The following is a 16,151-nucleotide window of genomic DNA, read 5'->3' as shown; positions in this document are numbered from 1 at the left end:
GGCCCGCAAGGAGGCCGCTAGATTGTACTTGCCTCTTAACGGCCTCAATTGGCCTGGGGCTGGTGGGCAGTTTGTCACCTCCCTCACTGCTTGTAAAATTGCAAAGCGGGCAGGAAGGCAACAGGAACAGCAACCTCCCCCCACCCCCCGACTACCCACACTATTTTTACCCTTCCTCCTCCACCGCCTGCCTTGAGCCTGCTCCCGCAGGGGGCATGAAATTCCAGCCATGAGTTCGTCCTACTCCAGAGACCTGAGCACATAATCCAGTATGTCCAGACACTCCTACTGAGGGAGTGCTGCTCTGTTGAAGATGCCCTCTTTTAGATGAGCCTGTCTGGCCTATCAGATGGACATAAAAGATCCTATGGCAATATTTGAAGAGCAGATGAGTTGCCCCAGTGTCCTGAACAGTATCCCTCAACTAACATGAAGAAAAAACAAATTAGTTGGTCATTTATGTTATTTCTGTTGGTGGGACCTTGTGCATAAATTGGCTCCTGTGTTTCTTTGCATTATAACACTTCAGAAATACTTAATTGGGTTCAATGTGTTTTAGGATGACCTGAGGTCGTGAAAGGCACTATATAAATGCAAGTCATTTCCACCTTTCTGGGTGACCATCCTTCTGATCCAAGTTCTCAAAGTTTATTTACAAGGCCAACTGCAGCAACCTAATATCTCAGTATCCGCCTTTCCAGCCTTTATTCCTTTTCAGACATCTCTTCACGGACAGCCATAATAGTGATGACCGGGGAAGCTCCTTTAATCTCACTCAGTGGGTACTTGAGAACAATCTGGCACCTCAATAGATAATTACAATATTCCTACATCAATCACATCATTTAATATACATTTGTTTAAACTACAAACATTCACCCATATCCATTGCTCAATAATCAACTAAAGTAACATGAAGAAATGTAACGAAGTGAAGCATGGAACCAGAGAAGAGCAATTTTACCCATCAAGCCACTTTTTTCCATCGTCCTCAAGTCACAAGTCAATGACAGGTTTAAAATTGGAGAAAGTGGAATTTTGTGGGGATTGAACTGTTGATCATCATGGATGCACCATTACCTTTGGAATGGCAAGAAATATGCAAATCATTGAGCTAGGATGGCTGCATTTCCCAACTAGAAAGGCAAAGCAATAATGATTCTAACATGGGGACTAATGGTAAATGATAGGAAATTAATTCAACATACAATACACTGGGGTGAATTTTCTCCTTAGTATTCTGCTTTCCCAAAATCTCCCAACAATCATTCTTCTCTGCCTCCCAAAATCTCTACTACTATCTCTTTTACTGAAGACACTCAATACTCTAGCCAGCTCCCAAGATTTCTTGATCTTTCCCAGGACCAGGTCCCTTTCCTGATCTATGTTTCTGTCTCTCTTTTTTGTTTGGTCTGTTTCTCTCTTTTTACCTCTGTCTGTGCCCAAGATTTCCAATTCTTTTATCCCTCCTCTATTTTCGATAGAGACGTTTGCAAAGCTTATTTTTCTTTTTTTTTAAAAAACAGAATTTTAGTTGCTAGAATAGGACCTAAATTTGGCATTAAATTTTACCTTTCTTATGAATCTATTGATTTACAATTAGGGACATGGTAGTGTAGTGGCTGTTACTGGACTAATAATCCAGAGAACGTGAATTCAAATCCCAATGGCCAATTGAGAATTTGAATTCAGTTTAAAAATCTGGACAAAAGCTGGTAGCAGTAAAAATGACCATGAAGCTGTCTGGTTGTTGTAAAAACCCAACTGATTCACCAATATACTTTAGGGAAGGAAACCTTCTGTCCTTACCCAGTCTGGCCTATGTGACTCCAGTCCCACACCAATATGGTTGCCTCTTAACTGTTCTTTGAACTGGCCTACCAAGCTACTCAGTTGCATCAAACTTCTTTGGGCAAATAAAAATGGGCAATAAAAGCTCACCTTACCAGCGACATCCTGAGAATAAATTTTAAAAAGAGCACCTTATCTTAAAAGGGGCCATGATCTAATGAAAGTGGAACTGCATCATGAAAGCAACACAGGTTTTTACCAAATAAAATCAAGTTACCCATAAACTAAATCATGAAAACTCATTAGCCTTATATATCTCCAATCTGTGTATGACCTCAGTACAGTGAAGTTTTGAGAGCTGCTTATAGATTATGTTTTGTAAATAGACAAAAAAAACCAACATATACAGCAACATTTTACAGTCTCTAAACTGTCATCAGTGAAAGAAGGAACTTGCATTTATATAGGGCTTTTCACTACCTCAGATATCAAAGACACTTTACAACCAATTAAGCACTTTTGTAGTGTAGGAAATGCAGCAGCCAATTGGCACACAGCAAGCTCCTATAAACAGCAATTTGTGGCCATCAATAATGACCAGATAACGTTTTTCAGTGACGTTGATTGAGAAATAAATATTGGCCAGACACCAGGAATAACTCCCTTGACATTTCTTTGAAATAGTACCATGAGATCATTTACATCCACCCGAGGGGCAGACAGGGCCTTGATTTAACATCTCATCTGAAAAACGGCACCTTCAGCAATGCAGCACTCCTTCAGCACTGCACTGGAGTGTCGATCTAGATTTCTGTCTCAAGTCTCTGGAGCAGGACTGGAACCCCCAATCTTTGACTCAGAGCCAAGAGTGTTACCTACTGAGCCATGGCTGACATGTCACAGTTAAGGAAGAATATGAGATGTTTGGCAAGTTAACTGAGGATTCTAGCAACACTTTACACTTCAAATGAAAACAGATTGCTTGCCTTTAAATAAATAATACATTTAATTAAGTCCATGTACAATACTATATAAAAATCGCAGTGAAATCCAATAAAGTAAAACTATTATGAAAGGTCTTTTTTTTTTACAAAAATATCACTACAATATGGTATTAGCTACTTTTGATAACATATCTGGGAGAATACTGTTGACATAATATGGGGAAAAATCCACACAAAACTGGAATGTAAGAAAAGTATTACAGTAACATATTTCTGTTGTCCCTAGACACTAGTGTCAACTCAAAATTGTTGATTATGACCAAGATTTCAATAGAGAGCTGTGATGGCCTATTGTACAGACGTTCCCTGGCAACTGTACATGAAAATATAGTTTTGTATGAACTCGAGGCTGCAGAGGGATTCTGACATGGAGTTTTGTATCAAAAGCAGAATTACCAAGATAGGGGATTGTTTCTCATTAAGCTCAATTCAGTTCCTAGAATAGTCTGTTCAAAATGTTTGCCGGGATGTTTTCAACTTTTTCAACACTTTTGTCTGAATAACAATTTAGAAAAAAATTAGTAATGGCAAAGGTGAATAGATTATGGAATCACCCATCAATTTGTCCCCATCATCCTCTGTTCTCAAAGAAGATTAGATGTTTGCAAGACACTTTAGCAAGGGAGCAATAAAAACCTAGTGTGTTGTACCACGGTGTGGCTACTGGATCAGGAGCCTAGTCCCACATCCAATGTCACGTTGCTTAAAAGGTGTAGCATCTTCATAGGGGAAAAAAAGAAAAATTGCTTGGCAGAGCTTCTTGTAACTGGCTTGCAAATGCACTCCAAGATCACGTAACTGTAGCAAAATGTATCATGGTGTCACGCACAGGAGACATAAGAAAAGAGTTTCTCTTCATTAAAAAAAACATTTGCCAAACCTTTCCTTATGAAGATGGGACCCTATCGATGATGTCAGCATCGATGACAGAAACCGAAGAGGATATAACTAAAAAATAAAAAAGATTTCTCAATATATGAATAAATTATATTTTAAAAATGATTACTATGTGTTACATTCATCCTTATGGTGTTAATACATGCTGACAGACTATTCTATGTGTCAGTTCATAACACAATACACTTCAAATGGTGCCTACAGTAAAGGCAATCTTGTTTTGACAGAGGAAGCCCATTCTTAAATGGTTTGCACAATGAGCTTAGGGCTTCCATTATAGTTAGATTGTCTTGGTAGCTCAGACCCACAGTACCACAGAGCGAGTGAGGAGAAATATTTTCAGTCCAGTATAAAATAGAAGATCCATTCAGCTGATAATAAAACATAATAAATTCTGGTGTTTATATTTCTTATGCAGCAGAGTAATGGCAGTGGTGCATCAAATTTTCTTGGATTATTTTTTAAGATAGGTATTAAAAACAAAACAAGCTATAAAGTAGGGCTGTGCTTCTTGGTGGGCAGTCTTGCAAGTATCAAGGAACTGCACATCTCACCTTCGTCACACAAACATTGGAGAGGAGATAAGAAAGTGATTATCCACCAAAAAATTTGCACATGTACCAGTTCAAACTGAGAAAAGAAAATTAGAATTGAGAAAAATTGCAACTTGGAGCCAACGAGTTGAGTTTTGAAGCCAGTTTGTTCCCAACTGTTGCTCATGCATGCCTCAACATGTCAGCTTAAAAATGGCCACTGCCACAGTACTATGTGCAGAAAGCACAGTTATCGCAGATACGGGCAAAGTCCAACCCTCAAACACAGGGCTTTTTCTCCTTTCTTTTTTGCAGCTGAAACCAGTTCCTTATGACTGGTGGTAATGGTGGTAGTGATGGTGATGATGGTGCTCATGATGGTGGTGGTGCTCATGTCTTTGAATGACGGGCATAACGTAGCCATCGCTTGACAGAACTGGCGGCAGATCCCGTACAAATTCTTGCTCCAGTGCTGGCGGCTGAGCGTGGGCTGCCTTCAGTGGGGAGTGGTTCTCTTTCATTCGTTGCCTGTACTTTTTATGGCTGTGTAGTTGCTGTTGCTGGAAGTGATGATGGTCATGTCCTGCATGGTTGGGTTGGGAGTGGTATTGTAGGCCTTTTCCTGCCTTATTTCCACTGCTCTGGCCAGACACGACGGGAACTTTCCCGGTCCCTTTGGGGGACTTTCCGAGCGGTTTCTCCTGGCATTTCAGCCGCTGGTGCGCTTCACCCACGCTCGGAGAGGGCTGGTCCAGGAGGAGCTGCGATCGACGATGGTGGCTGCTGTGGGTCTCCGATTCCTGGGATCGCGACCTGTTCTGGGAGTGAGCATTTTTCCCATGGTGTTCTTGCCTGGTCTGCAATGGTGGGGACCCTGAAAGAGAAGGGGACAAACGAGTGTTAACAGAATGAGGCAAGCAGATTAGCAGAGACAAGATAGCAACTTGAGTTGATCTGATCATTTTGAGATGCTAAAGAGGAGATCTAATAGAAGTCTTTAAAATTATGAAGTGGTTTGATAGCTTGACCAAAGGGGCATAAATATAAGATAGTCACTAACAGATCAAATAATTTAGGAGGAATTTCTTTACAGAGAGAGTGGCGAGAACACTGAACTTGCTGCCACATGGCAGTGGTTGAAACAGTGGCCGGAATTATACATTGGACGAGAGTCCCTGCCCACCAGCCGAAAAGTCAGTGGTGAGCCCACCTCTGTCGGGCCTGGGGAGCCATGCCGGGATTTTTCACTCCCAAGGCCCTTAATTGGTCTTGGTCAGGATTTCCTTCAGGCAAGAAGTCCCACCTAATGGAGCTGCAAGTTAATCAGTGGGCCGGCAGCTCTTAGTCCCAGTAGCACCACCGGGGATGGTGGCCACTGCTGGAACTATACCCAGCCATCGGAGACAAGTGGAAGGATGGCCCCGGAACACAGTTTTTGGGGCCTCAGCGGGGACAATTGGCTGGTCCCCGGCAAGGCAAGGGACGGGTGGGAAGGGAGCGTTGTGCATTGGGGGCGATCCTCCGTGGGGCACAGGGTGCCCGATCAGGAGGGCCCCCCCGCCCCAGTCGTAAGTCGGCTGCCTGGTTTTACCAAGCGATGTTCTCGGGACCTTTGCCGTCCGCCTGCTGAGATTAAAATACCCACGGCGCAGGAGGAGGTCCTGAAGTGGCAGTTAATTCTCCACTTAAGGGCCTTGGTTGGCCTTGGGCGGGCCGACCATTTCTCACTGCTGCCGCCCCATGTAAAACAGCAGTGGAGGCAGGAAGATGTTGGGAACGGCCAGATAGTCTTGATTCATTTAAAGGGAGATTTAATGCATAGGAGAATATAGGAGAGAGATAGATATCGGGGCAGATGGGAAGAGGTAATTAGAGCGAGAGGAGGCCTGCATGAAGCACAAACATCGGCATAGACCAGATGGATCGGATGCTCTGTTTCTGTGCTGTAGATTGTAAGCAATATAGTTCTATGTAACACAATAGCTTTAATGTAGTTCGCAGCCAACATGAAAATAGAGATTTTCCATTCAGACACAGGTCAAGTGTCCTTTCACTGTGCTTCCGTTTGCACTGGGAAAAGTTGGAAATAGTGACCACGGCTCTATTGCAGGAATTCTGTTTGCACCGATCAGCATGTCAAGAACAGCCTTTGTGTCAGTCATTCCAAGTTACATGGCCCACTTTTCCAGGATTCAAGGTCAACCTTTTAAGTGTGTCCTAGAGTTCTGCTGTAATGCTGTGCCTTGGGGCGGTTAAGTTATCTCTGAGTGTGAATGAAACTTGGCCACCTTCCAGCCCTCTATGTATTTGTACAGGAGATAAGTTCCTGCACTTGTGTGGATCATGTAGCGCTGGGTACAGGCAGAAGTTCAATTTGGCATTGTTGTTGCCCTGCTTGATCTGAAAAGGAAATCAGTTCTTAACCCTATCAGTGCCAAAAACATATGGGAGCCCACAAAATGCCAGAATGCTGCTAAGTCGTCCGTGAAGGCTGGATTTGTCCCAAAACATCTGCTTTTTCAGCAGATTTCATTAATACTACATACTACCAACTTATATTAGTTCCACATGGACAGTTTTAGTCAGCCAACCCCTTTTGTTCTCTTAATTGAAGAATTCATTATTTCAGTATTGTCCATTAGACTAGCCACAGGTGTTGCTATGGCAACACTATTTCAGCCACAGGCACTCATAATGGAAAACGCCTTACACATAATAAAAGGTAAATATACTGCATATATGGATACTAACTCAACAAACATCTAGCACTCTTCAGTAACCAAGGAAGCGAAGCAGCCGCAATGATCAAAAACACCACTCACACGCAGCTTTTCGTCTTACCATTTTACTAACAAGCGCACATCCATATGCTGTGAGAATGAGTGTTGAGAACACATGACCAACAGTGCCGATTACTCATTTTTTATTTACTAATCAGAAATACAATTCGCCACAGCTGGGTTTCCAATTTGCCATATGTGGTTTGTGGCCAATGTATTGGATGAACCGGACTATTTGAAAGATTTTTTGTTGCCGTTAAAGTGAAATGACTTATTACTGGGAGGTATGGAGGCAACAAATCACTCAACAGTAACCAACAACAGCAGCCACATCGAATATTGCAGATTTGGCCTGCAAAATTATCTTTTCAGTAACCTCAAGAGCGTTTAGAGGAGCTGCAATAATGGATAATACAAAATGATTCTTTCAACTTTGAGATTGAAGCTTCAAGGCTAGACTGCTGGGATAGACGTCTCCTTTCCAGGCCTTAATTGAAGAGAATTTAGGTGACTTTAAACCCTAGTGGGGGCAGAAGGTGGTGGAGGGATAAGTGAGGAAAAGAGATGGTGGGGAAGGGAGTCTCTGTGCTATGCATAATTTGTAAACTCAGCTAAGAGCCACACGATCATGTGGAAAATAGAAGAAAATGGTTGTTCTCCGAGGATCGGGCTCATTGTTAACAGTTAACTTGCACTACACCCAACCCAACAGGGGTTCGATGTTAGTGATGGCTGCAAAAGGTTTATGTGCCTCTCAGTCCAATTAGGAGAAAAAAGTCTCCTCCCCTCCACAACCTTCAAAAATGATGCTCATGTAGAAATAAACAGAAGAACAATCTGGGCAGCAGACTATTCTGCTTGGGAATGGATGTTATCCGATTTATTTGTAAATTTCAGTTAGTCGGATGGTTTACATTTCAGTTCTAAGATGGGGAGGGATGACGAAGAAGGGAGGCTTGAATGAGGTGCCCAACCAATAATCACCTGATAGCTTGCTGTAGTCATTAATCCCAGTTGTTGGGACTTATAGGTCCCTCTATTTACAATAGAGGAGGTAACTCTCCATCTTCCTGCTCTTTTCAGTTAGCAAATTGAGCTTGTTCTTGACAGACACCGAACACAAATGCAAGGAATTTATGCAAATCCTTTATTGAACACTGGTTAGATCTCAGTTGGAGTATCATGGCCAACTCTGAACAGTACACTTCAGGAAGGATGTCAAAGTCTTGGAAAGCATGTGGAGGAGATTTACTAGGACGGTACCAGGGATGAGGGACTTCAGTCATGTGAAGAGACCAAAGAAGCTGGGATTGTTCTTTTTACAGTGGAGAAGGTTAAGGGCAGATTTCACAGAGATGTTCAAAATTATGAAGAGTTTTAATAGAGTAGGTAGAGAGAAGCTGTTTCCAGGATTAGTATTCAGAAGAAACAGATTTAAGATGATTGGCAAAATAATCACAGGGGAGATGAGGAGAAATACCTTTACGCAATGAATTGTTACAAACTGGAATGCACTTTTCCTGATCAACTTAAAGTAGCGGCCAATTTCTTTCTATACCTGGTCCAAACTTGGATGTGTAGTTCTCTATCCCAGCCAAGTCTAAGTAATGGTTTCTTCTCTCTGTGTTTTCATCTACACAGTAATGCTCACGAATATTTGAATGCTGCTGGTCACTGTTGTGACTTCTGCAAGAAAACAGAACTCAATTAAGATTCTTTTTGAGGCTTCCACTGTTGACTCACTCTAAGCATATTAGCAGCTCTCGATGGGAGTTCAGCAGGCTGGGCTCTATTTGGATTGAAGCCAAAGCCAATTTCCTCAACCCAAGTGGATCAATAGCAAGGCCAAATCCTTAACTTCCCTACATCTGGAGCAATGTCTGGTTTCATTTCAAAATACCTCCCCCAATACCTGCCCCCTTTTTTTGGTTGACCTTTGACTTGGCACATTTCCAGCCAATCTACAGGTCTTAACGTGCGGCATAAAAAAAGGCATCCATAACCTGGGTACTTTTAATTAATAAAGGTCTCTTCAAAATATACACAGTAAATGGCAGATGAAAGAAACCGGTCCCTTTAAAAACAATAGTGGAAATCTAGAATCCAGGGATATTAAAAAAAGTAGAGTTGCCAACTATTTATTTCTCATCAATCTTTACCTAGGAACATTGGAAGAAGTTGCTAAGCAGGACAAATGATTTCCAGGAACCCACAAGAAGAATGCCAAGTAGCTATCAGCAAATATTGATGGATATGTAGCGTTATTAAAAATTAAAACCTCAAATACACAAACTAGCCAACCCGGATTTGAATCTGTTAAGTCTTAAGATCTCGAAACTAAAATTAATGAAGCTTTACCAAAGATCTTTAGTACTTTTATTAAATTTGGATGAGATTCCAGAGGATTAGAAAGTGACCAACATGACTGCATTTTTCAAAAAAAAAAAGGACTGAGGAAGAACAGGATAATATAGCACATCAGGTTTGAAATGAGTTTGAGTGCGTGAACATAGTGACAGGCACAACTTGTTAAAGGGCAGTCAGCAGAAATTCAAGAAAAGTAGGCTTGAAGTTTTTTTTTAAAGAGACTTTGGCCACAGGGAAAGAACAGAGCAATTGGATAGCTCATTCAAAGAGCCAGCACAGGCACAATGGGCCAAATGGCCTCCTTATAGGTCACAAAATTCTATGGCACAGTGGGCAGGGAAAGGAAAGCTGACATATACTTGGAGTTTCAGGAACCTTTTGAAATTTTGGCAACTGATAGTATAAAATAACATGAGACAGAGTCTGTTGCTGGCCAAGAAATAAGCTCAAACTAGGAAACAAAGGGCAGCTATCAATGAGGCTGCAATGAAGATAGATACTCTGTGGGAAGCCTTGCTTTTTGTGACCTATATTAATGGATAAGGATACTGCAAGGAAAGTTTACAAGTTAGCTGATTATACCAAAATGGGAGGTTGATCAAATAATGAAAAACAATGCAACCAAATTCAGAAGACTTTAGGTAACCAGGTCAATAACTGGTTCATGAGGTTCAGCGTTAACAAATGTAAAATAATTAATAATGAGGACAAGAAACCAGAAAAGGGATTAAGTATTAAGTGGAACAATGCTGCAGTGTGCTTATCAGGATAGAGAACTGAAGTGTAAGAGAAGGTTAACCTATGAAGCCATCAGCTCTATGTTGAGCTGCAGCGGTAAAATAGAGTACAAATCAAAAAGCAATGGTTAGACCTCAGCTAGAGGATGTGTGTGCAATTCTCATCACCTTGAAGATGAGTCAAGAGGCTTCTTTCTGTGCCTTAAACTTTCTATGATTCTATAAGGAGGGCTATTCAGCCCATCTTGTCTATAAAAGAAGCCTGCGAATGATTCCAAAGATCTTTTCTATTTGATCTTACCCAGAACACCATTTAAGGTATTGATCGCTCTGCGTGAATAATTGCTTCCCGACACCAGTCCTCAACTTGCTTTTCAACAGTTTGTATTTATGTCCTCAACCAACTAATCATAGGTAGGATATTGTGGCTTAAGACTCTATAGAGGTAAGAAACAAAGAATGCTCCAGGTATCAAGAAAAGTTATGAAGACATTTTGAAGGTGTGGAAAAAGATGGCACATACATGTGGCATTGACAAGAAAATTTTCACTATGGTCAAATCCGGGGGGCAGACGTTTAAAAAGGAGGAAATTAGGAGCAAGGAAGAAAGTTGGGTGGAATCCATACGCACATAGATTGTGGAGCTTCAGAATAAATCACCTAGGAAGGACAGTATACATGGTCCCAGAGACATTCGGATGCTCTTTGACAGAGAAAAGGGATTGAGGAATGTGGCGAGTGAAGTGAAATTAATCTGTAAAAAGGGGCTAAATTTAATCCTAAAGTGATTTAAGGATCTTCCTGAAAGGTTCCTTTCCTAGCAAGGAAAGTGAATTGGAGCTACGGTGACAGAACCACAGGATTGATTATGGAGCAAGAATTTCCATGGGAGTCGAACTTTGCAGAATCACACCTCTTGATCGTGCCACATTTTACTGAGAAACCAGAAACAAATTCAAGTGCTCAACACTCCAAGGGTTAAAATGGCTTTTCCACTTCATCTCCCTTTTCAGTGATGCTTGTAATGTGGAAATCAGGCCAGAAATATGTTAGAGGAGATGGATTGGCCTCCAGTACCGCAGCTGGGCTGACAGCCTTTTGTCCATGCTCTTCAATTCCTCCGCATGTTCAGTTTCGTTCCGGCACCGACTGCTTTCTCGATCTGCAAAAGATAAACAGAAATATCTGTCCATAAACCTGCTTAGCTCAGCCAATGCTCACTGCTTCACAGCAGTTTCCAAACTCATCAAAAAAACACTTCAAGTAAAACTTTCAGCAGCATTCAGTGGAAGACAGAGTGAGATCTGGGATTTAGTTCATACAGAATATGAAAGTCATCTCTCCCTCTGTAGTCTGACAGTTTCAATCCGGTCCTTAATGGGTGTGAATCAACTGGGCAACTTGCTCATAAATTGTTGCAAATGGCTCTCATTCAGAGAGGCTGCGTGAGGGGCTGGATACATGGCATTTATGGGAAGCTAGATAAGAACAGATACAGTTAGATGAAGTAGAGTGGAAAGAGGCTTGTGTGGAGCATAAATACCAGCATAGACCAGTTGGGCCAAATAGCCTGTTTCTGCATTTTAGGTTCTACGTAAATTAAAGATAGGAAAGATAAAATGGTGCTGACTGAAAACAGTCCAATCCATTTTAGCAAGGCATTTGATAAGGTCCCAGATGGCAGACTGGTCAGGAAAGTAAAAGCCCACAGGATCCAAGCTGAAGTGGCAAGTTGGATCCAAAATTGGCTCAGGGGCACAAAGCAAAGGATAATGGTTGATGGGTGTTTTTGTGACTGGAAGGCTGCTTCCAATGGGGTTCAGCAGGGGTCAGTACTAGGTCCCTTGCTTTTTGTGGTATAATCAATGATTAGGACTTGGATGTAATGGGTATGATTTTAAAAGTTTGCAGTCGATACAAAAATTGGCCATGTGATTGATAATGAAGAAGAAAGCTGTAGACTGCAGGAAGGTATCAATGGACCAGTCAGGTGGGCGGAACAGTGACAAATGGAGTTCAGTCTGGAGAAGGGTGAGGTAATGCATTTGGGGAAGGCTAACAAAGGCTAGTGAATACATAATAAATGATAGGATACTGAGAAGTGTAGAGGAACAGAGGGAGCTTGGAGTGCATGTCCATAGATCCCTGAGGGTAGCTGGGCAGGTAGATAAAAGGTGCTCAAGGCAGCATACGAGATACTTGCCTTTATTGGTTGAGGCACAGAATATAATAGTGGGAGGTTATGCTGGAACTGTATAAAACATTGGTTAGGCTACAGCTGGATCACTGCGTGCAGTCCTGGTCACTATAGGAAAGATGTGATCGCACGAGAAAGGATAGAGAGGAGAATTATGAGTATGTTGCCTGCACTGGTGAATTTTAGTTATGAATAAAGATTGGATAGGCTCGGGTTATTTCCTTTGGAACAAAGGAGGCTGAGGGGAGACCTAATTGAAGTGTATAAAATTATGAGGGGTCTAGATAGAGTGGACAGGAAGGCCTTATTTCCCTTGGTTGAGGGGTCCATACCAGAGGGCATAGACTTAGGGTAAGAGATAGGAAGTTTAGAGGGAATTTGAGAGGAAATCTTTTCACCCAGAGGGTAGTGGGGATCTAGAACTCACTGCCTGAAATGGTATTAGAGGCAGAAATCCTCATAGCATTTAAAAAGCACTGGGATATGCACTTGAAGTGCTGTAACCTAAAAGGCTACAAACCAAGAGCTGGAAAGTGGGATTAGGTTGGAAGGCTACTTGTCAGCCGGTGTGGACATGATGGGCCGAATGACCTCCTTCCGTGCTGTAAACTTCCATGATTCTATGACTCAGTGTGGTCTCAGTAAATTCAGCTGATTTAACACCTGCAGCGCACTGTTCGTGTCCAATTTTATAACGATTCAGGCCATGGCAATTTATTCCATGAGCACCCTGAGAGGGGAGGGTGAACAGCCAACAGTCGTGGTTCACATTGGTACCTACGACATAAGTAGGAAGAGGGATGTGATCCTGCAGAAAGAGTTTAGTGAGCTAGGTAAGAAACTAGCAAGCAGGACCTCAAAAGTAGTAATCTCCGGATTACTCCCAGTATCTCACGCAAGTGAGCATAGAAATAGGAGGATAGTGCAGATGAATGCGTGGCTGGAAAGATGGTGCAGGAGGGAGAACTTCAGATTCCTGGGGCACTGGGACCAGTTCTGGAGAAGGTGGGACTTGTACAGGCTGGATGGTTTGCACTTGAACAAAGCTGGGACAAATTTCCTTGTGGGGTGATTTGCTAGTGCTTTGGGGAGGGTTTAAACTAACTTGGCAGGGGTGTGGGAACCAGGAGATAATACAAGAGAGGAACACCAAGTTGCACAGAGAATTGGAAGAGACAGATAGCACTACAGTAGGAAATAGCAAAGTATTAGGTGGGATCAGAGTGAGAGTGCTAGACAGTACTAGAGAAGGAAGTAGTTCCGTATTAGATGGGAATGGACTGAGGGGGACTACAAGGAATACAAAGACAGGATTACAATGCATTTGTGTAAATGTACAAAGTGCGGTGAATAAGGTTGGTGAGCTACAAGCACAAATAGCAGTATGGGAATATGATGTAGTGGCAATAATGGAAACGTGGCCTAAAAATGGTGAGGGCTGGGTGCTTAATATATACAGATATAAAGTGTTCAGAAAAGATAAAGAATAAAAAAGAGGGAGGTGGAGTGGCAGTCCTGATTAGGGATGACATTGCAGTGCTTGAAAGGGAGGATGTCTTGAAGGGGTAAGGACAGAATCCATTTGGATAGAGTTGTGGAGCAAAAAGGGTATGATCACAATATTAGGGGTATTCTATAAGCCTCCAAACAGTAAGAGATAGAAGAGCAAATCTGCAGGAAAATCAGAGATGTGCAAGAACTATAGAGTGGGGGACTTCAATTACCCAAATATTGATTGGGATAACTTTAGAGTAAAGGGTAAGGAGGGGGAAGAGTTTCTAAAATGTGTTAAGAACTTCCTTGATCAGTATGTTCTCAGCCCAACTAGAAAAGAGGCGTTGCTGGGTCTAGTGCTGGGAAATAAGGTAGGCCAAGTGTCTGTGGGGGAGCACTTGGGTAAGAGTAATCAATGTATAAGGTTTAGACTAGTGATGCAGAAAAACAAGGAACAAAAGAAGGTAGAAGGTCTAGATTGGAAGAGGGCTAATATCAACATGATGAGAAAGGATCTAGCCAGGGTAGAATGGAACCAAAGACTAGTAGGAAGAGCTGTATCGGAACAATGGGTTATCTTTAAGGAAGAGATGCTTCAGGTATAGGCTAGGAACATTCCAACAAAGGTGAAATGTAGGAGAACCAAGAACAGGGCTCCTTGGTTGACAAAGGATTTAGAGATGATGAAAAAAAAAGTTGTATGATTCATGTCAGGTGAACTCATCAAGTGAGAACCAGGACATATACACAAAGTTAAGAGAGGAGGTGAAGAGGAAAATAAGACTTGTAAAGAGAGAATATAAAAATAGACTGGCAGTCAAAACAAAAGGGAACCCAAAGATCTTCTATCATTATGTAAATAGTAAACGAGCAGTAAGAGGTGCAGTGGGGCTTATTACGGACAGAGAGCGGAACACATGCTTCGAGGTACAGGGCAAGCTAATATATTTAAATGAGTACTTTGTGTCAGTGTTCTCTAAGGAAACGAGGGCTGACAAAATATCAGTAGTAGCAGAGACAGTAGAGGCAGTGGATGGGATAAAAATTGAGAGGGACGAGATACTAAAAGGCTAGATATGCTTAGGGTTCAAAGTCACCCAGTGCGGATGGCTTGCATCCCAGGTTGCTAAAGGAAGTGGGGATAGTGGAAGGGCTTGCCATAATCTTCCAACCATCTCTGGATAAGGAGGAGGAGCCAGAGGATTGGAGAGTGGCAAATGTGACACCCTTATTCAAGAAAGGGTGTAAGGACAGTCCTAGAAATTACAGGCCAGTTAATTTAACATCAGTGGTGGCTAAGGTTTTTGAAACAATAATCAGGGAAAATATTAAAGCACACTTAGAGAGGTTCGAGTTAATTAAGGAGAGACGGCATGGATTTGTAAAAGGCAGATCATGCATGAGTAATCTAATTCAATTTTTTGCTGAGGTAACATAGTAGGTTGATGAAGGGAATGCAATGGATGTTGTTTATATGGATTTTAAGAAAGCATTTGATAAGGTACCACATAAAAGTCTGGTTAACAAAATTGAGGCGCATGGAATAGGAGGATCAATGTACAACTGAATAAAAAAAATTGGCTTAAGGATAGAAAACAGCGAGTCATAGTAAATAGTTGCTTTTCAGACTGGTGGATGGCAGACAGTGGTGTTCCCCAAGGGTCAGTGCTGGAACTATTGTTTTTTTTGCTATATCTAAAAGACTTGGATCATGGAATAAAGAGAAGAATCTCAAAATTTACTGACGGTCCCGAATTTGGAGGTGTGGCAAACAGTGAGAATGATATGAACCACCTGCAACAGGACATAGATAGGCTAGCAGAATGGGCAGAGAGGTGGCAGATGGAATTTAATACTGACAGGTGTGAGCTGTTGCATTTTGACAGAAGGAATGAGGAGAGGCAATATATATTTAATGGTACAGTTCTAAAGAGTGTGCAGGAACAGAGGGACCTGGGGGTGCATGTGCATAGATCTTTGAAGGTGGCAGGACATATTGAGAGAGTGGTTGGTAAAGCATATGGGATCTTGGGCTTCATAAATAGAGGCATTGAATACAAAAGCAGGGAGGTTATGCTGAACCTTTATAAAAGGTCTTGTTAGGCTCCAACTGGCATCCAGTTCTGGTCAAGGTGCAGAGGAGATTTAGCAGAATGGTTCCAGGGATGGAGGATTTTAGTTACAAGGTTAGGTTGAAAAAGTTGGGTTTGTTCTCCTTAGAACAAAGGAGATTGAGGGGAGATTTAATAGAAGTGTACAAGATTATGAGAGGCTTAGATAAGATAAACAAGGATAAACTGTTACCATTAAAAAATGGTACAAGGACTAGGGGACACAGATTTGAAGGCTTT

General features: G+C 41.9%; 1 protein-coding gene across 3 annotated transcripts in view; it reads right to left on the bottom strand.

Moving 5' to 3' along the window:
* Positions 1-2,809: 2,809 nt before the first annotated feature.
* Positions 2,810-16,151, bottom strand: part of nkd2b (NKD inhibitor of WNT signaling pathway 2b) — a 242,074-nt gene continuing 228,732 nt past the window's right edge. For all 3 annotated transcript variants that reach the window (XM_068055646.1, XM_068055647.1, XM_068055648.1), the window contains 3 exons: positions 11,187-11,271; positions 8,564-8,691; positions 2,810-5,099 (listed from right to left, as the gene is read on the bottom strand). In XM_068055646.1, the coding sequence (XP_067911747.1) occupies positions 4,555-5,099; positions 8,564-8,691; positions 11,187-11,271 (758 nt within the window). In that variant the 3' untranslated portion in view covers positions 2,810-4,554. The remainder of the gene's footprint in view (positions 5,100-8,563; positions 8,692-11,186; positions 11,272-16,151) is intronic.

The sequence above is a fragment of the Heterodontus francisci genome, chromosome 2 (genome assembly GCF_036365525.1).
Source record: "Heterodontus francisci isolate sHetFra1 chromosome 2, sHetFra1.hap1, whole genome shotgun sequence".
NCBI classification, from domain to species: domain Eukaryota; kingdom Metazoa; phylum Chordata; class Chondrichthyes; order Heterodontiformes; family Heterodontidae; genus Heterodontus; species Heterodontus francisci.
The sequence above is the reverse complement of the archived record's forward strand: the minus strand, read 5'-3'. Positions and strand labels throughout refer to the sequence as shown.